The sequence below is a fragment of the Tachyglossus aculeatus genome, chromosome X1 (assembly GCF_015852505.1).
Source record: "Tachyglossus aculeatus isolate mTacAcu1 chromosome X1, mTacAcu1.pri, whole genome shotgun sequence".
NCBI lineage: Eukaryota > Metazoa > Chordata > Mammalia > Monotremata > Tachyglossidae > Tachyglossus > Tachyglossus aculeatus.
In genome coordinates this window covers 113,242,234-113,263,434 of record NC_052101.1, presented here as the reverse complement: position 1 = coordinate 113,263,434, position 21,201 = coordinate 113,242,234, and the positions used below count along the sequence as shown (strand labels likewise).

Below are 21,201 nucleotides of genomic sequence, written 5' to 3'. Positions count from 1 at the left end.
AGTGGGCTCACAGTCTAAAAGGGGGAGACAGAGAATGAATGGATCTGTCTGTCTCGGTCTCTCTGCCTTTCTCTTCGGCTGTCTCTGTCTCTCTCTGCCTGTGTCTCTGTGTGGGTCACTCTCCCCGTGAGCAATTCAGATCACCTGTAGTGGAGACCAGACCTCAATATGCCCTGAAAGGTGAGGTGGGGAGTTTAGGATCCTGCCTGCCTGGGTCTCCCCTCTGATTGAGAGCCCTATGTGGGACATAGACTGTGTCTAACCTGATTATCCTATATCTATCCCAGGGCTTAATACAGTACCTGGCACATAGTAAGTGCTTAATATATACCACAGTGATTATTATTATTATTACCGTTGTTTTTAATCAGCCAACTGGGGTTCAGCAAACAGCTTGGGTTTGGAGATGGCCAGAGAGAAGGGAGGAGTGGAAAAAGCTTGCGTGTGTGTTCTGCAGAGATAGGGGAGTAAAGCTAGTGGCAGTGTGAGTGTTTGTTGGTGAGGCTGTGTATGTGAGTATGCAAGAGATGTGTGTACGGCTCTGTGTTGGAGAGAGGTGGAGTGCAGGGGGCAGGGGGAGGGGGGAGGGGGAAGAGGGTGGTCTCTTCATGGGGAAAGATTTTTTAAATTCTCTGTGATAGTCTTCTGCCGTTTGTTTTCTGAAGGCTCCCTGTTCCCACTCCCAACTCACTCCCCTACACTAGAACATGCACCAACCTTGGGCAAGTCACTTCACTTCTCTGTGCCTCAGTTACCTTATCTGTAAAATGGACGTTAAATACTCCTCACTCCTACTTAGATCTGTGAGCCTCATCTGGGACAGGGACTGACAACCTGACAATCTTGTATCTATCCCGGCACTTAATACAGTGCTTGACAAGGAGTAAGTGCTTAGCAAGTACCATTAAAACATCCCTCCCTGCTCCCACCCCCTACCCCGCCACACACTCTCCTTGACTATCCAGCCCCATGGCTTCTCTTCCTTCCCTCCTTCTCAGCTGCTTCATGCAAGACCGGTAAATGGCAAGTTTATCCTGTTTACAGGGTGTGTGTGTGTGTGTGTGTGTGTGTGTGTGTGTGCGCGCGCGTGTGTGTGTGTGTGTGTGCGTGTGTGTGTCCTCATCTATCTCCCCTCTCCCGCTCATCCCAAGCTGTCATGCAGAGGTTTTACTTACTTGTAGGCCGGACATACACCTTCAGCTTTAGGCAGGGTCTGTCCACCGTGTTGGGGGGAGTGGCGGCTGGAAGAGAGAGCGCAGGATTAGCCCGTAGGGGGGGAGAGGAGAGGGACCTTGGGGACCGAGGTAGCTGGGTCAGCCCCGACCCTTCCTCACTTTAGCATGAAGATCTCCACCTTCATGCTCTCCCTCCCCGCGGCTCCCAGTAACCCTATCCTGCCCCCACAGGGGTGGCACCCCGCCCCGCCGTTACCTCCCATTTTTGCCAGCATCAGACTCGCACCATCCCGCCCATCTTCAAATCCTCCATCGTCGTCTCCCCACCTCACGGCCCCTTTGGAAAAGCTGCCTTCTCAGGAAGGCCTTCATCAGTTCCCCCTCACCTTCCGGGTCATGTCCTGCCCTCGGCCACCTCAACGCTCACGGATTGATCTGTTTGGCCGCTATTGGTCTATTATCCACTTGCTTACTCGCATTTTTGAATCATTTGCGTCTCCCTCTTTAACCTATTGTCTTCTTGGGAATTTGGCTTCTAGGCTCCTCGAGGGAAAAGTACTTTAGTTCTCTTATGTGATCCCAAACGCCGAGTAGAGTGCCCTGGAGAGAGTGGGCATCCAGTACAGTGCTCTATGGACAGTAGCTGCTGGGAAAGGTGCTCTGCACACGCTGTGGGCATTCAGTACAGCATTCTGCACACAGTAGATGCCCAGGATGGAGCTCCATAGAGAATAGGTGCCCAGCGAACTCCCAATAGACCCAGTATGAGCCCAGTACAACACTTGCACCCAATAGGTACCCAGTAGTGCTGCTCTACACAAAGCAGGCACCCGAGACACTGCTCTGCACACAATCGGCACCTAGTCTGGGGGTCCTACACACAGTTGGTGCCCAGCTCGGTGCTCTGCACACAGTAAGCACCCAGGATTATCGCTCTGCACACAGTAGGCACCCAGTACGTGGCTCCGCACGCACTAGGCATTCGGTACATTGCTCTGCCTACAGTAGGCCCCCAGAAAGGTGGTCTGCACCCAATAGATGCTAGGTACAGTGCTCCGCACACAGTGTGTGCTCGGTCAATGCTGTTGACGATGGTGATGACCGCGATGATGATGGAGAAGACATGGGAGGATGGGCCCGGGAACTCATGTGGGTACTGAAATGTGGGTGGGTTCAGAGAGCAGGCTTGGGGCTGCCTAGACATTGCGGAGAACGGGGAAAGAGAATCAGTAAGACTGGAAGAGGCGGGAGGGAAGGTAGATTCCAGCAACCAAGAAGCTGAACTAGCGTGGGTCGAGCTGGAAACGGGTTGATACATACAAGGACGGGAGGCACACACGTGTATGTATATGTGCACACCCAAGAGACACACCCCAATATACACACTCAGGTTTCTCCGCCTATCCACAAGTATGTACACACGTATACTGCCACCTACTTACATATTTGTACACACCCATAAATGCACACGCCCATGCACCCATATACCCAAGTCCATGCACAGACATACCCATGCACGCACATACACACACTTGCCCATATCCACAGGTAACTGCATGCACACAAGCACACTCCCACAGAAGCGCCCTCTCCTCCCATCCCCCCACAGCTTCCCCAGCAGATTCCACCCCCCCCCCGCCCCATACACACACACACACACACTCAGGGAAACACCGATAAAAGTCCCGTAACAAAAATACAACTCATCCCGGGAGATAAAAACGAATAATTACAATAATTATCTTTGTGAAACTCCTGTCTCAGAGTGAAAAATGTAATTTCTTCTTCTATTAATGGAACCTCATTGAACACTTTTGTCCCCTGGATTCACATATAAAGAAAGAGGTGGGGGTGGGGCTGGGGACCAGGAGAGCAGCTCAGGGGTGTTGTTCCCTTCCCCCACCCCCACCCCCAAACCAGGGGTTGATCTTGGACTGCCCCACCCCTACCAAGCAGTCCCTGGCCCTGGGGAGATGCAGCAGAGGAAAGAAGGGAGGGTAGTTGTGTTCACCCAGCCCTTCAATTCCTCCTCCCCCTCCCACTTCCCACACCCCCAAGCACCACCCTCTATTCCCAACTCCCCCACCGATTCCTCCAAAGGGCAGCAGATCCAGAGCTTCCAGCCCAACTTGGCGCTTCCCCCACTTCACAGGGGACACCTCCCAGACCCCTTTACTTGCCTTCCTCCTCCGCGCTGACCCCCAAAGTCCCTGACACCCTGCCCCCACCTAACCTCCCTGACTTTAACTGTGAACATCCCACCCTCAGTCAGCGGATCCCCTAACCCCAGCCTAGAACGTGGCCATCGCCGCTCGGCCTTGACCTAGAACTCCGGTAACCTTGATCCAGACGGCAGCCTACCGACCGCCTCCCCCGATTCTCAACCATACGTTTGAGCTAGAACCCAGAAATCCCCTTGGCCAGACCGAGAAACCCCCTTAACTTTAGCCTGGAACTCAAACACCCCCACCCCACTACTCACTCCCATTCCACGTACCACCCCCACACCCCTCGGAGCCCCGGCGGCTGATAGGATTCCAATTTCCGAGTTCAGGAAGGGGAGGGACGGGAGATAATTTCTTTTCTTTTCTTCCTGTCCACTGAACGCAGGGCCTCCAAGAGGCATAATTTCTAATGTTCCGCATGACGTGAATTCTAACTGGTTTAGCCCCGATCCGTTTCACCATTTATTCCTGTGTAATCTCCCCGAACGACATTAAAAAATAATAAAAAAATAAAAGGACGGTTGTAGATGCAAGTTATTTTACGTGTGACATTCCCCCCACCCCCCGCCCCAGAAACGGTAATTTAATGGAGATAAAGGAACAAATTAAGTGGCTGAAAATAGAGGCTTTGGGGAAGAGGAGGAGGGGGAGGAGGAAAGAGGGGAGGGGAGAGGAGGAAGTGGAGGAAAGGGAGACGGGAAGAGGGAGGTTGTGGGGGGGTGCAGTGGAAAGGCAGGGGGTGTCAAAAAAGCCCAGAAAAGGGCGAAACCGAGCGACTGGATGGTACAAACTGGGTGGATCAGCGCGCCAATTCCATGGTGGGGAGGGGGAAATGGGAGCTGGAGTGTGCTCCACTCCCCCATTCCCCCCTGTGGGGCCAAAGCCACTATTGCCGCCCAGCAGCCATCTGGGTTGGACTCCAGGCCACGCTCCCCCTAGGGCCCCCATGACATTCTAGAGGTTCCGGATGGGACCAGAGACATGCCCCCTCCCCGCCATCCCAGATCGGGAGACTCTACCCCCCCATTAGCTCCTCCCTAGATGGTCCAGGGGCCGCTGAGATGGGAAGGGGTGGACGGAGGGAGGGGAAGAGAGAGGTGGATGGGCGGCCCATCTTTCTCAGCCTGATCCCTTCTGCCATGATGAGGAAATCAAGGGGATCAGGACTCGCTTGCAATCATTCAAGGTTATCTCTGGGAGGGGGGACAAGGATCTTGGCCATTCCCCCTCTACCCACCTCCCCACCCCCAACTCCCCTCCTCCTCTCCAACAAACTCCCAGCCATGTCATCTTTCCAGGTTTTATAAACAATCCCCACCTCCACCCCTTCTCCGTGACAGATTGACACACATACATACACCCTAACCCGTCTGTTTCTGTCCGTGCTCTTGAGGGGCATGGAGCTGCTAGGGATCTCTGCCGCTATGCAGCAGCTTTGCATCTGCGTGTGTACCAGTCTGCATGCGTTTTGGTTCTGTCTTGATTGTCTGACCTGATTATCTAGTATCTAAGTACGTAAAACAGTGCTTGGCACATAGTAAGCACTTACTAACTACCACAATTATTGTTATTATTATTGTCTCCCCCTTAAAAATAATAGTACTTGTTAAGCGCTCACTATGTGCCAAGCACTGTTCTAAGCACTGGGGTAAACGCAGCGTAATCAGGTTGTCCCACGTGGGGCTCAAAGTCTTAATCCCCATTTTACAGATGAGGTATCTGAGACACAGAGAAGCTATGTGGCTTGCCCAAGGTCACACAGCAGACAAGTGGCAGAGCTGGGATTAGATCCCACATCATCTGACTCCCAAACCCCTGCTCTTTCCACTAGGCCATGCTGCTTCTTCAGACTGTCAGCTCCTCAAAGGCAGGCATCTCATCTCCTTCCCCTCTTCCTCCTCCGTCAGTCAGTCATATTTATCGAGCGCTTCCCTTGCATGACTCTCCCCTCGGCTCCCAGCACTGCGTGTGTGTGTGTGAATGTATGTGTATGTGTGTGTGTGTGTGTGTGTGTCCGTGCATATGTACGTATGTGCGTGGGCATCCGGTCTCCCCACCGAAAGGAACCCCGGCACTCACAGATGTAGTAATACTCATGACCCGGCCGGAACTCGAAGCCCAGCGAGAAGGGGGTGAAGAGCTGAAACTTCTCGGAGAACTTGAGGGGTCCGTTGGGGGAGACGGGCCGATTGCACTCCCAGCGCTTGAAGCCCCTCTGCCGGTGGTCACAAGAGGCGTGGCCGTCCGCGTTGACCATGTACAGGATATAGTGCTCCAGGCGCTCCCTCGGCCCCGGCTCCTCGTAGTGGGGGCAGTAGATGTCCAGGTAGTCGTTGATGCTCACCTCCACTGTGTAGTCTCCGCGGTGGAACCTGTGAGGGGTGCGGGGGGAGACACGGACGGACGACACCGGGGAGGGGGGAGGACAGGACTTGGGGTCAGCCCTGCCTGGGATCCTGCTGACTTGGCCTGTTCCGGGACTCCCTCCCTCCCTCCCTCCGTCCTGTGTCTCCACCCCACCCAGAGCCCAGGCCGAGAGTCGTGGGGGGGAATCTGGGGCTCCTCCAGCCTCCCTGGAGGCCGGCGATGGGGAGGTGGGAGCGGGGGGAGATGCTGCTGACGGACTCTGGGTCGAAACTAGAGTCGGGCTGGGGAGTACTGCCGGGAGCCCATGTCCGGGGTGGGCCAACCCCCAGCCAGACCAGGAGAAACCTGAACGCTCCCCAGTACCCCCGTCACCTCCAGCCACCTCCAGGCCCACCGGGCCCTCAGGAGACAGGTGGGTGAGGGGTGGGAGTGGAATGAGTGGGACACTCACTCCGTCATATACGCACCTGCCGCTGGGGCTCATACTGACTCACGCGCACACACAATGACACCTCTCTCTCTCATACACACACTCAGTGATGTCACACACCGACATTGTGGTGTCCCCATACACTGAGCATTATACTGCGACACCCGCCCAGTGTAACACCGTGACACGAACGGTCGGTGCCGCCCTCCCCAGACTGCCCTCCGACGCTGGCACCGGGACACCCACTAACGCAGTCCCCTGCCCACACGCACTGTTCTCTGTCCCTGTCTGCTTCCTGGCCAGGAATGGAGAAGAAGCAGTCCTGTCATTAATAATCCAGCACCTCACACCTCCTTGCTGCCCACACCTGATAGGCATCGCAGCTCTTCACACCACACCTGGCAGGGAAGGGGGTGGTCACACCTGATGGAGCCTGGGGGGCAGGTGTCACACCTGACTCATTTTACACCTGGAGAAACTGAAACCGAGATAGTTCCCCAGGGGGCAGACTGTTGAGCTGGAATCCCAGGAGACTCCAGATCCCAGTCCTTTTCTTCCCTCTACCAGCCAGGGCCCCTGTCAACACTCTCCCCGCCCCCCCACCCCCAAAGCCGGAGGAAGGAAGAACTGGTACTTTATCCCCATTTTACAGATGAGGAAACCAAGGCAAAAAGCAGATATGGGAGCTACCTAAGGTCACATGGAGGTAGGTAGCACCCAGGCCCGTTTCTCAAGTGCGGGGGCCATATCTTCTATTTCTAAGTGCATGTTTTTGAGCACCAAGTACACTGCCTTGTATATAATATATACCCAGCACGTGCTGAGCACACAGCAAGCATCTGGTAGGCCCATGGTAGAGAAGCAGCATGGACTAGTGGAAAGAGCACAGACCTGGGAATCAGAAGACCTGGGTTCTAGTCCTGGCTCAGCTGGTTGCCTGTTGTGGGACCTCGGGTAAGTCGCTTCACTTCTCCGGGCCACAGTTTCTTCATCTGTAAAATGGGGGTTCGATAACTCTTCTCCCTCCTACTTAGCCTGAGAGCACCTCGTTGGACAGATACCGTTTCCGATCCGAGTACCTTGCATCTACCCCAGTGCTAGCAACATAGTAAGTGCTTATCAAATACCGCAATTATCATTACTACGATAGGCAACGGGTACCATGTAGGATCCCTCCCCCCAACTTTGCCATCACCCCCAGGAGACACCACACCAGCAAAATGGATGACTAAAAGCAGGGAGAGGGAGGAGGCACAAGTATGTGTGGGTGGGTTCCTCCTCTCCTGACTCACTCTGATCACCTGTGAGACGGAGAGGGCAGATGCCCGTGAACTCCAGCGGAAGAGGAGGGAATGGGTTTCTCCTTCCTCAATCTGGCTCTCCCCCTACTGGCCCTGGCAATGCCATTTTCCCAATGGAGAATGCCCGCAAAAGCAAGGTGAGCTGGGCAATCCACACACATGCTCACCCACACGCGCACCCATACACTCGATTCCCAATGCATCTGCTCACCCATGCCCACCAAGGCCAGGAAATGTGGATTCTTCTGGAGTTCCCGTCTCACCCCAATCACCTGGGGTCTCTCTCATGCCACCTCATTGCAGGAAGGCACATCCACCCTCAGAGCCCCAGGGGCCGGCTCTCTCTCTCTCTCTCTCTGTCTCACTCTCTTCCACTTTCCCTCTCTCCCTCTCTTTGCCTCCCACGGGCTGCTCAGTGTCCTAGATTCTCCTTGGACTTGCTGACTCATCAAATACCTGGGTGGCTCTCCTTGAGGGGTGGGGGGGTGTTACTGAACCCCTTAACGAGCTCGTTCCCCCCCCCATTTCACCTGGGAAGGGAGGGGAGCAGCCGGTGTCCTCAAGCCTACCCAGACCCACCCACTGGAATTCCCAAACCCCCCACCCTACCTACCGGCATTCCTGTGTGCACGCCCAGCCCCGTGCCAGCCGGGGATTGGGTTCCTGTGTCCTCTGGATGCCCGACAGCACTGACCAGCTGGGCAACAGACCAACACCCCGTTGTCAGCCGCTGGGCAGAGAGGAGTCTTCTCCTATCTCGGAGGTCTCTCTGCCTCTGTAGCTCTGAGTCTTTCTCTGCTTCCATCTTGTTTCCTCCGCATCTCTTTTTCTCCACCTGGTCTGGGTGGCCCTTTTGAGAGGACTATTTCCCTCGTGGGACTTTAAGGGGAGGGGGAGGGCAAAGCCTCGAGGGTCACCTGACTGTCCTTCGGTCTGTCCCTGTGCCCACTGGAACGGACACACAGAGCGACTCGGTAGGCAACTGAATCCAAAACGCTCACTATGGCCTGAACTGTTCTACTGCTTCAGGGCCCAATAGCCCACACCAAAACACAAACACACACACACACACAACCCCCCCTCTCTGGTTCAATCTCTATGACTGTCTGCCTCAGTCCCCGTTTGGCCTCTGGCACGGTCTCTCTTCTTTTTTTTGCCTGTCCCTTAATTTCTGTTTCACTCTGTCTCTGTGTGTAAGTGTGATGCACTGTACTGAGCGCTTGGGAGAGGTCACTAGCAGCATGGGACCCAAACTGTGCCCATCGAAAGGGGCTTACAGTCTAATGGGGGAAGGCGACATAAAGCTATTCACCACTAGAGTCATCCAAGTAAATCGACGGTGCCATAGATTACGCAGATACACACAAGGACTGAGGAAGACTATGTGCTCTCCCTCCCCAGGTTTAGGATCGAAAAAGCCAGATATCCCGGGACCTTCTCTTTGTGCCCTCCTAACCCCTACACTGGGGTGGGGGAGGAGGAGGAGGAAGAGAAGAGGGAGAAGGCAGAGATCCGCCAGGCTCATGGCTGCTTCGGTGATCCTGGGCAACCGGCACTAATGAGGACGGCAAGCATGGCGAAGATGACAAGGACGGCGAAGAAGGGGTGGGGCGGCAACGGCTCATTAAACGGAGGATGGGGTCGGCGGCACAAGGAGTGGCGGGGCGTACGGGGGGGGTCGGATCGTGTCCCGGATCTCTCTCCACATCACCCTCCCCACCAGAGCTTCGGGTCCATGATACGTGCAGCGTCACGGCGACTCCATCCCGTACCCAGCCCCGACTTGTGTGTGTGTGTGTGCGTGTGTGCGTGCACACATCTATGTGTGAGGGTGTGGAGGAGGAGTTGAAGGAAAAGAAGGAAGAAGAGGAGGAGGAGGAAGAGAAACAGGAGGAGAAGGGGGAGGTGGGAGAGGAAGAGTAGGAAGAGAAACAGGAGTGGGCGGCGGGTGGGTGGGGGGAGAACAACAGCAACAGCCACAATAACAACCACCCACTACCTGGGGCATCTGTGACTGGGGAACTGCAGTCTCAGGCCGGAGGAAGTTGAGCCAGAGATGGGGGCGGGCCTGGCCCCCTGCTGGGTGCAGAGCACTACACTGGACACCTACTGTGGGCAGAGCACTAGACTCGCCACCTTTAGCGGGCAGAGCCCTGTATTAGATGCATATTGTGTGCAGAGCACTACGCTGGACCCCCACTATGTGCGGAGCACTGAACTCACCTCCTCTTGTGTGCAGAGCCCTGTACTACATGCAGGATCATGCGCAGAGCATTAACCCGGTCGCCAAATGTGTACAGAGCACTATACTGAATGCCTACCGTAGGCAGAGCACTGTACTGGACGCCTACTGTGTCCAGAGCACTCTACTGGGGGCCTGGTGGATTCCCAGGATGGTATCGGGTGCGTGACACATTATACAGCAAATACGCACGTGCAGAGTGTTGTCCTGGGGCTTGAGGTACAGAGCGCTGGACTGGGTTCTTCCCGCGTACACACCTACTGTGTGCAGAACTCAGAACTGGATGCCTACTGGGTCTACAGAAATGCACTGTATCCCCACCGTGTGCCCAGCACTGAACTTCGTAACTACGTGGCGGTGGTAGAAGAAAAGCAGCATGGCCTAGCGGAGAGAGCACGGGCCTAGGAGTAAGATGGACCTGGGTTCTAATCCTGGCTCTGCCACTTGTCTGCTGTGTGCCTTTGGGCAAGTCACTTTACTTCTCTGTGCCTCAGTTCCTTCATCTGTAAAATGGGGATTAAGACTGTGAGACCAATGTGGGACATGGACTGTGTCCAATCCAATTACCTTGTATCTTCCCCATGCTTAGTACAGTGCCTAGCACACATAGTAAGCACTTAATAAATAGCACAATTCTTCTTCTTATTATTATTACTACTTCCAGCATAGACTGAGCACCTACTCAGTGCGCTGCCCTGTACTAAGTGCTTGGGAAGTACAACAGAAGCAAAAGCCTTATCCAAACCTCTATGCTGGATACTGCATTTTTTCCTGGCTTCTTGCAGGGCACTGTCTTCGGTGCCAAGTGGGCACTAACAGGGCTTCAACCGGATGACTAGGACTTGTGCTATTGAGTACAGAGCACTGGATTTTGCAATCACTGCATGCAGTGCAGTACGCCCCTACTCTGCCCCCACTGGGGGTTGCTCCTATGGTACCCACATAGGGTATCCGGTGCCCTCGCTACCGGGTGCCTACTAGGCATCTACTTTCTGCAGAGCACTGAACTGGACCACCACTGCCGTGTGCAGCCTGAAGTACAGGCACCCTCTCTGTGACAATGATGATGGTGGTGTCCTCTCCTGCCCGGGGGATTTCTCGTCCCTACCGGAGACAGGCGGAACTGGGACTAGCACCCACATGTCCCGATGGTAGAGCGGCCTACCGAACTCTATTGGGTGGGCAGCAATGTGTGCCAAGTCCTTCCTGCAGGCCTGGCCCGGTACTTGCCATGTGCCTAGAGCTATGCTGGGTGCCTTCTACAGGCAGAGTGCCACATTGGTCTCTTCATGTGCGCAGAGCATCGTACTGGGCACCAGATGTGCACAGAGCACCATACTGGGCATCGGATGCGTGCAGAACACCATATCGGGCACCAGATGTGTAGCTATTATGTCGAGAGCAGTGGATCTGGCCATGACTGCATGCACCACCCTTTCCTGGATGACTGCTCTGGGGGGGCCCTGTGTCAGATCCTACCTTGCCCCTAGGGTGTTCTAGGCGCTGAACTGGGCCCCAGTTGGGTGCCCGGGGCTATACTGGGGGCCAAAATTGAAGCGAGCCTCTCCTGTAAGCCCAGCCCTGTTTGGTGTCCATTGTGCACAAAGCACTTTCCTGGGCACCTATTGTGGTGCATAAGACTCTACTGGGCCCCAGTGCAGAACCCTGTACTCAATGCCCATTCTGTGCTTGGCGCTTTACTGGGTATCAAACATGTACTGGGCACCCACTGTACTAATGGGGTACTTACAGCATGCACAGCACTGCACTGGGGATCTTCTGAGTGCAGAGCCCTACCCGGGCGGACCGGGTGGGTGCCAACTGGGTTTGGAGCCCCAACTCGGGCACCTATTGGGCACATGGCACTCACTGTACTGGTTACCCTACTTGGCGCCTGCTGGGGATGTAGCATCCATTTAGGCCCCTTACCGGATGCCAATGTAGGCAAAGCACTGTGCTTGGTTGGCACCTCCGGTATGCTCAGTCCCATACTTGATGCCCTCAATGCTAGACTGGACCCAGGCATTCAGAGTGTACATGGCAGGCATTCAGCGTCCTGTACTGGACTACTCATTCCCGAGTGGATGCCAATGTGCACGAACGCACTCTCCTTGGTGCCCAGTAGGTATGCAGTTCTGTACTGGATATCTCCTGGGTGCAGAGCCCCAGACTAGGCACCTGCATTGTGCACAGACTATACTGGGCTTTTACTTCGTGTTCACAGCACAAATCTGGGCCCCAACAACATTTTACCTGGGGTACTGTACTGGGCACCCGCTGCAAACTGACTGCATGCACAGCCCTGAGCTGGGCACTTTCTGTGGGCATGGTAATGTATTGTGTTCCCACTATGTGCAAAACACTCTACCTGGAGCCCACCGTGTGCACGGCTCTGTACTGGGTGCCAGAGCACTACACCGTACTTACTTAGTCCATGGCAACGCACCAGGGCCATCTCTGAGGGCGGGAAGAGCTCAGTCCCCCGCCTCGCAGGGGTGATGTCTCGACACTGTGCAGTACACTCTGCTGGGTGCCCGCCGGATCCTGAGCAGCAACTGCTCAGTGAAGAGCATTTCACTGGCTTACCCCTGATGGGGGCACAGAATCGGACCAGGAATTCCCTCTCTGAAGAGCACTGCACTTGGCACTTTTGGGCACAGGGCAGTGAACTGGGTGCCTACTAAGTAACTGGCACTGTATGGGGTGCCTGCTGTCTGCTGTGGGCACATTGTGAAACTTTCATCTTCTTGGCCGGGCTGAAATGGGCACCATCTTCTGTATGCCTGGCACTGCAGGCTGACTACTGGTGTTGGGTGCAAGGAGCGAAGCACTATATTGGGCCCGCACTGTGTGCAGGACACCGTGTGGGGTACACACTGTGTGCAGGGCACTGTTCTGCACACCTATCAAGTGCCGAGCACTGAACTGGGCACCTCCTGCCTGCACAACACCATACTGGGCACCTTTTGCGGGCAGAGTGGTAGATAGGGTGCCGACCAAATGCCAAACACTGGATTAAGGGTCCAGTAGAATCTGAGCACTGATCTGGGCACCTTCTCTGCGAAGAGCATTTTCCCGGCCTCCTGCTACATGAAGAGCACCATACTGAGTGCCTCTTGGGGACAAAGCCCCCAGTGCTTTGATGTTTAGGCAGTGTAGAGCACTTTAGCTGCTGTGCTGGACCCCAACCGGATTCAGAGCGCTGTACTGAGTGCCTGCTATGAGCACACCAATGTCCCGGGCCCTTAAAAAGAGCACCTATTGTGAGCAGCGCCTGTTATAGGCCATGTCCTCAGAGCACAACACTGAGTTGGGCACTTAGAATGGGCAGGGCACCATTCCAGGCCCCTGCCGTCTGCACGACATGGCAGCGGGCAGCTTCCGGGGGATGAACACCGCGATGGGCTAACAGCCAGCTTTTCCTCCACACGAGGGTCACTGTGGCAGGCCAGATCCCTTCGGGACCGACTGGGTCCCAAAAGACAGGGTTGACCGCGTGCTCCTGGAATCTCGACATCACCGACGTAATAGAGCATGACTCCCCGAGACCGGATCTCTGTAGCAGCATGGTCAGATAGATCCCGGGGAAGAACGGGGAGTAGCCCCAAGACCTCTGTCCAGCTTCCACAGACCCGACAGAAGCATCTGAGAGGTTGGTGGGGGGGCGGGGGGGCTCCGCGAACTATTCCCCTGATGCAACCGTCCCAAGACGTTCCCCGAGGTTCCGGGATGGCCGTCCGACGACAGCCAGCTGGACCGTTCCTCGGAGCCCTGTCACTGATGGGGAGAAGTGGGGGGTGATGGGGGGGGTGCAAGGCTTGGTCCCATTTGATTTAGTCTCTGCAGCTACGCCGGAGGATGCCGCAGGGAAACTGGAAGCTGGAGTGGGAATACGCTCTCAGCGCTCGAAGAAATACTTCCGACTCGACGGGCTTCGAGCATCGTTGAGAGTCCTAGAGGTGGTCGTTCAAGAGTTGCTGGGAGCGGGTGATTGCACCCTGGAGGCCCGCAGCCAAGAAGACATGAGGAGGACTGTAAACTGCTTTGTAGAGTCGGCCCGGAGCTGGGGACCGACCGACCGTGGATCTGAAGAAACCCGAGGCCGGGTCCCAGTGACCACCAGGAAAACCCGGCTCTGGGGACCAAACAACTGTGAATCTGAAGAAACCCAAGGTCGGGTCCCGGGGACTCCGGGGAAGCCCTGCCTGCAACCAGAGGCCCATCGTGGGCCACAAAGAGCTGAGCGTCATCGCAGGATTCCATCGCCTAGGCGGCCCGCTGGCTGAAGATGCAACGCTGATGGAGGAGGAAGCAGAAACTCAAATCAAGGAAGGCCGCTCCACCTCTAGGAGACTGAAATCTGTTTGGTTTTTCTGGATTTTTTTTCTTACGGTATCTGTTAAGAGCTTCCTATGTGCCAGGCACTGGACCAAGCGCTTGGGAAGATACAAGATCATCAGGTTGGACACGGTCCGACCCATTTTCCAGATGAGGGAACTGAAGTCCAGAGAAGTGAAGTGACTTACCCAAGGTCACCCAGCATACAGGCAGGGAAGCCGGGATTGAGGTGGGGCGGTGGCATGAGGCTTCAGGCCGAGCTGAAGCCCCATAGAGCGGAAGTGATGTCCGACCTGTCCTGGGCGTGTGAGACCAGGATTCCCCCCTCCTCGACCCCCCTTAGATGCCACAGCCAACCGACTCCAATGGTTCCAACGGCGGCACTTACAGGCCATTCTCAACATCAAGGGGCAAGACGGGATCATGGACAAGGAAGTCTTAGAACCAAGTTGGCCTCCAAGCGTTGAAGCAAGCCTCTCCACCACCCAGCTGTGCTGGGGGACTTGGGGGGGCGGTGGGTAATGAGGAGAAGGGATGACAGGAGGCGACCTCAACAGCTGCTCTATGGCAAGCTGAAATTGGGCTGCTGAGAGCCAGAAGGGCAGAAGAAGCGGTTTTAAGGATGTGGCCAAGGGAAGCCTCGGATGATACTGCAGCCCAGCTGAAAACTGGGAGACCCCTGCAGCAGGGGGACCGGCCTGGCCCGCTGCAATCCAGAAAGGAGAGCCTCCTCTTTCTGAGCTGAAGCTGCAAGAGGCTGGTGAGACAGAGAGACAAAAGCAAAGGCAGCGCCGGGCGCTGCCAAGAACAACCACAACACCACCACAAAAGACCCCCTTTGTGTGTGCACGGTGTGGTCAGGTCAGAAGGTCCCTCTTTGGCTTTTTCAGCCTCACTTGCACCCATGGGTGGCTTCTTCGAGTCCGAAAGATACACACATGAAAACACACAAACACACACACACACACACACACAAGCATACATACAAATGCATTAATAGCTATGGGTGTGCAGAGATCTATACCGGGTATCTAGTGTGTGAGGAGCACTGTACTGGCACCTACTGTGTAAAGAGTTCTGTACTGGATGCCCACTGGATGTTGAGCACTGTTCTGATCAACTACTTGGCCCAGCCCGTTAAATTGGGCACTGCCTGGCACATACTGTGCTTAGTGTGCAGAAGGATGAATTGGATGCCAACTCCGTGCAGAGCACTGAACTGGGCACCGACTGTATGCAGAACACTGAATCGGGCACTGCCTGTGTGCAGAGCACTGTGCGGGGCCCCGAATGTGTGCAAAACATTCGATTGGACACCAACTGTGTGCAGAGCACTGTCCTGGGCACCCACTGGGCACCAACTGCGTGCAGAGCACTGAATTGGGCACCAACTGTGTGCAGAGCACTGAGTTGGGCACTGACTTGCAGAACACTGTCTATCTACTGTTCACCAACTGTGTGCAGAACACTGTACTGGGCACCTGTTGTGCACCGACTGTGTGCAGCGCACTGAATTAGGCACTGACTGTATTCAGAGCACCGAACTGGATACATAATGAGAGCATGGTACTGGATGCCTAAGGAGTGCAGTGCACTGAATCAGGCACTGACTGTGCAGAGCACTGCACTAGCTGCAAAACATGTGCAGAGCACTGTCCTAGATGTCTATGTTGTGCAAAGCGTAGGCACTGACTGTGCTGAGCACTGTACTAGGTGCCTACTTTTTGCAGTGCACTGGAATGGGGGCACCAACTGGGTGCAGAGCACTGAATTGGGTAATGACCGTGCCAACCACCACACAATGTGTGCCAAGCACTGCCTTAGGTGTCAATGGTGTACAGATCATTGAACTGGGCACTAAGTGTGCAGAGCACTGTACATGGTGCCTGCTTTTTGCAGTGCACTGATTTAGGCACTTGCAGAGCACTGTACTAGGTACCTACTCTTTGCAATGCACTGGAATGGGGGCACCAACTGGGTGCAGAGCACTGAATTGGGTAATGACTGTGCCAACCACCACACAATGTGTGCCGAGCACTGCCTTAGGTGTCTATGGTGTACAGATCATTGAACTGGGCACTAAGTGTGCAGAGCACTGTACACGGTGCCTGCTTTTTGCAGTGCACTGATTTAGGCACCAGCTGTGCGCAAAGCACTGTCCTGGCCACCGACTGTGCAGGGCATCAAACTAGGGGCTGACCATATGCACAGCACTGTATTAGATGCCTAGCTTTTGCAGAGCACCGAACCGGCTGCCAAATGTGAGCGGAGCACGGTACTGGTGGGAAGAGCACTGTATTCGGCACCGACTGTGCAGAGCACTGTACTAGGTGCCTACTCTTTGCAGCGTGCTGCACTGGGCACAGACTGAGGGCAGAGCATTGCACCGGCTGCACTGTATAGGCAGAATGTTGCCCTGGGGGCCAACTTTATGCCGAGCACTGTACTGGGCACTAACTGTGTGCACAGCACTGTGTTGGGTGCCTATGGAGTGCAGGGCACTACATTAGACGCTGACTGGGTAAAGGGCAATGTTCTGGGCATCCACTTTTCCAGAGCAATGTACCACCTGCATGTTGCGGGCAGAGTATGTACCACGTGCCAATATGGGGCATGTATTTTGTGCAGAGCACTGAACTGGGCACTGACTGGGAAGAACACAGCAATGGGCGGCTACTGTGATCTGTACTGAGCACCTAACTACGCCTGGCTATTGTGTGCAGAGCCTGAATCAGGCACCGACTGTGTGCAGAACACTCTACGGGCTGGGTCCTTCGTGCAGAACGCTGTACTGGGTGCCTACTTTGTGAAGAGCACTGAATGCTGCGTGCCTACTCTGCGGAGAGCACTGAATCGGGTCAAGGCACTGACCTAGGTGCCTACTTGGTGCAGAATGCTGTACTGGTTGCCTACTGCCCGCAGAGCACTGTAGGGAGAACAGATTGATAGATCGGTCGATCAATGGTATTTATGGAGCGTTTACTATGTGCGGGGCACTAGACTAAGCGCTTGAGAGAGGGCGATGCGGCCAAATTGGCAGACCCGATCCCTGCATTACATTACATGCAGAAACCCTTTGGTGGGTCCCTGCATTGGACCTTTGGTGAGCGGAGCACCGTACGTCTCAGTGAACCTCCATCTCGCCGCCGACTCCTCACCCACATCCTGCCTCTGCCCTGGAATGCCCTTCCTCTTCAAATCTGGCAGACGATGACTCTCTCCTCCCCCCCCTTCAAAGGCTTTTCGAAGGCCCATCTCCTCCAAGAGGCCTTCCCGCCTTCCCTAAGCCCTCCTTTCCTCTTCTTCCTCTCCCTTCTGCATCGCCCTGACTCACTCCCTTCAGTCACCTCCCCTCCCAGCCCCACGGCGCTTGTGTCCGTATCTGTCATTTACTTATTTCTATTAACGCCTGGCTCCCCCTCTAGACTGTAAGCTCGTCGTGGGCAGGGAATGTGCCTGCTCTATCATTATACTGTACTCTTCCAAGCGCTTAATACAGTGCTCTGCACACGGTAAGCGCTCAATAAATACAACTGACTGACTGTATCGAGTGGCACGTCTGCGTAGAGCATTTTATTGAGCCCTGATCCACAGACAGAAGGGTTAAAGATCTGCTCTCCGGGGTTGGCCACCCCTGTGACATTATGAAATGTGAAATCATTATGAACACCAAGCTCCATTCGATTGGAAGCTCTTTGGTGGCAGGGACTGGGTTCTTTCACTCCCTCCCCCTTCAAACTGGCCAGACCAGCTTGTCGTGGAGAGGGAATGTGTCTGTTGTATTGCTCTAGTGTGATCTACCAAGCGCTTAGTACATGGTAAGCGCTCAATGAATACCACTGCCCAACTGACTCGGCTCCCAAATCCCACTTCCTCAATCAATCAAGGGTATTGACTGAGCGCTTGCCGGGTGCAGAGCACTGTACTAAGCGCTTCGGAGAGGACAATCCAACAGAGTCATTAGCCACATTCCCTCCGTCCTGAAGCTTTCCCTGACTCATTTCTCTTTCCCCCCGCTCTCACCTCAGCCCTCCTGTGCTTAGAACTTTTTGTTGCTGAATTGTACTTCCCAAGCGCTTAGTTCAGTGCTCTGCACACAGTAAGCGCTCAATCAATTCGATTGAATGAATGAATGAATGAACTTCTCTCTGTTGCACTGGTGTCCCTCTGGGTTTACCTACTCTGCTACTTAAAGCCCATCTTCCTCCTCTCTGGACGCTGTCTTGCCCGGTTGGACTGTAAGCTCCTTGTGGGGAGGGATGGTGTCTCCTACATCTGGTCTGCACCAAGAAATACCATTGATTGGTTCATCCATGGCTCTGCACAAAGCAGGTGGTCAGTAGAGCACTCTCCAGAAATGCTGCTGCTGCGATTCTTGCAACTGCTGCTGCAGTCAACTTAAATGCCCAAGCGCACCCCTCCCTGCCCCTCTTTCCACAGCCCTAACCTTTCCCTCCCCTTGGCAGCAGCAAACGCCCCTTCCTAAAATCACTTTAGAAGAAACACCCAGGCACAGATACACACCCGGACACCCACAGACACACACATACCTACTTACCTGGCTAGCTGCCCCCACCCCCACCCCTCCCCTCCCTTCCCACCGGCTCGGCTAACTTTCCGGGCTGCCAGCTCTCCAGCACTGACACAATGGGGTTATATGGCGAGCTCGGCACTGGGGGAAAACAGCACACGCACACAGTTTCTTTCGGAGCCGAGGGCCAGGCATCGTGGGTAACAGTCTATGCAGATTGTTGTGCAGAACCCCCCCCCCCCCCCCCCGGTTTCAGCCATGCGGGGTGGGGCGGGGCGGGGCAGGGTGCCCGGAGAAGCCGGGAACTTCTAGAGAAGGAAGCCAAAGAGCCGGATAGAAAACCCCACCGGCGGGATCGTAAAAACACATACACACACATACACACACACGTGCACATACGCCATGGTGCGTATGATCCCACTCCCCAACGCAATCCTCCGTACGCGGTTTCACATGCACACAAATGCCGCCACCTAGGCACACAGGCATCCAGGCCAAGGCAGTTGTGCACACATAGTTGTCTATGCTCACCAATGCAATCACATACATCATCACGCAGAGTCTGCTCACGCATCCACACAATACAGTCGCACCTGCCTAGTCACACATTCCCTGCGATAGTCCAGCAGTCATGGAGGCGGGCACAATCACGCTTATATGTAGACACAGTCGTGTCCCCCCACAACCCCCCCGGCCTGCTTCCCCACCCTCGACAATCACCCGCATACAAATGTGGTCACCCGTACCTGTCATGCACAGAAACACATACACACATGGGAACCTCTGTGAGCAAATACCATCTAGACACGAATGGATGTGTGACCGCAAATGCCCAGATCCATGCAGGCAAACATGCACCCTCATGCAGGCCCTCAAGCACAGGGACCATACGGATAAGGGTGCCCATGATCACCACCACATATACACACACAAACACACACATATTCACACGAACATGTCTGTTCAGGTATACATACATTCATGAGCCTTCAAGCCTAAGCATGTACACGAATGTATCTTCATCAGAGCACATGGTCTCCCTGACAACACACACACACACACACCCACATCACACCCCCTGCCCCCATGAAAACAAAAGCCTTTCAGAAATCTGGGCTGGGCAGCCCTCACCCCACCCCAACATTCCTGCAAACCTGCAAGGTCCTGACATTGAAGTCTTAAGGAGCTGGAACAGCCTCCGGGAGAGCAGGGGGTGGCGGGCAAGCTGGGTGCTGCGGTCCAATGGAGGTTGGGAGGAGGGACGGGGGAAGGGGATTGGGGAGTCGGGGCAGGATCTGTAGGAACCAAACCTTGGTGAAAGAAGAAGCGGGGACTGGCACCCTTCACCTCTCTGGGCCTCAGTGTCCCCATCTGGGAAATGGGCATAACCATCCCTGACCCCGGGAAGATCAAATGAAAGTTTTGCTCAATAATAATAATAATAGTAAACTGCGGTATTTCTTAAGCACTTACTATGTGTCAGGCACTGTTTGAAGTGCTGTGGAAGATACAGGATGATGTCAGACACAGGCCTCACAATCTCAAAATAGGAAGGAGAACAGGTTCAGCATCCCCATTTTCCAGATGAGGGAACTGAGGCCCAGAGAAGTAAAGTGACTTGCCCAAGGTCACCCAGCGGGCAAGTGGCAGAGCCAGGATTAGAACCCACACCCTCTGCCTCCCAAGCCCGGGCTCTATCCACTTAGGCCACAAACTATCTAATTGCCGGGGGTTGCCATCAGCACACTAGGCTGCCTGCAGGGGCTAGGGCTCTATCGCCACACCGGGGACGGGCACCGGGGATGGGCACTGTGGCACATTGGAGAGGTCGAGGATGGGAGTGGAGGGGCTCGCCTTATACGTGGCACTCGCTGTCTCATGAATGCAGCGGAAATTTCCCATTGGGCAGTGTGGGACAGATGTTGGCATCGCCCGCCCCCACAGCTGGGGATTCCCGCCACTCCGCTTGGCCCTCGTTAGCACAGGGTCTCCTTGCTAGCTGAGCGTCGGGTGGGGGGCAGAGGTGGTGATGTGACCCTGGGCGGGGGCACATCACATGCATGTGCGCACGCACACACACACACACACACACACACACACAGTCACACAGTCACACCCAGCCTCGCCAACTCACACACAGGGTCTCAGCCTCACACTTGCCCAGTCTCCCAGAGACCCAGCACAAGCACTCACACAATCAGAGCCAGATCGGGCTGGGCAGAAGGCCGTATCCTCGATTAATTATTGATCCTTCCTATTGCCAGAGTCCATTAGCCGGGGTATTGGCAGCTCCGAGCTGTTTGCATTAGCCAAGGTTGGTGGGGGGGGATGCCCAGTCCAACACGCAGGTGCAGCTGGGAAAGTAGGGTCCGGGACCCCCTCCCCAGTGAGCTCCACCCATTGATAGGGGGTTGAGGGAATGGAGATTGGCGACTGCAGATGTTCAGAGGGGATGCTGCTGCCCCCCTACTGTGGGGCTGGGGCTGGCACTGCCCCTTCCATCCACAGAGCACCGGGCATTACCCCTCGCCTCATCCCCCGCAGTGCCCAGGGGCGAAAGGCCAGGACTGGGCGCCTGCTTCACCTGGCAGG

The 21,201-nt window shown here is 55.1% G+C and overlaps 1 protein-coding gene across 1 annotated transcript in view; it reads right to left on the bottom strand.

Annotated features, from left to right (window-relative positions):
* The window catches only part of EFNA2 (ephrin A2), a 49,310-nt gene that overhangs the window by 1,113 nt on the left and 26,996 nt on the right, over nucleotides 1-21,201 (bottom strand). The window contains exons 2-3 of the mRNA XM_038740339.1: nucleotides 5,480-5,772; nucleotides 1,176-1,241 (exon numbers count right to left, since the gene is read on the bottom strand). Of these exons, the coding sequence (XP_038596267.1) occupies nucleotides 1,176-1,241; nucleotides 5,480-5,772 (359 nt within the window). The remainder of the gene's footprint in view (nucleotides 1-1,175; nucleotides 1,242-5,479; nucleotides 5,773-21,201) is intronic.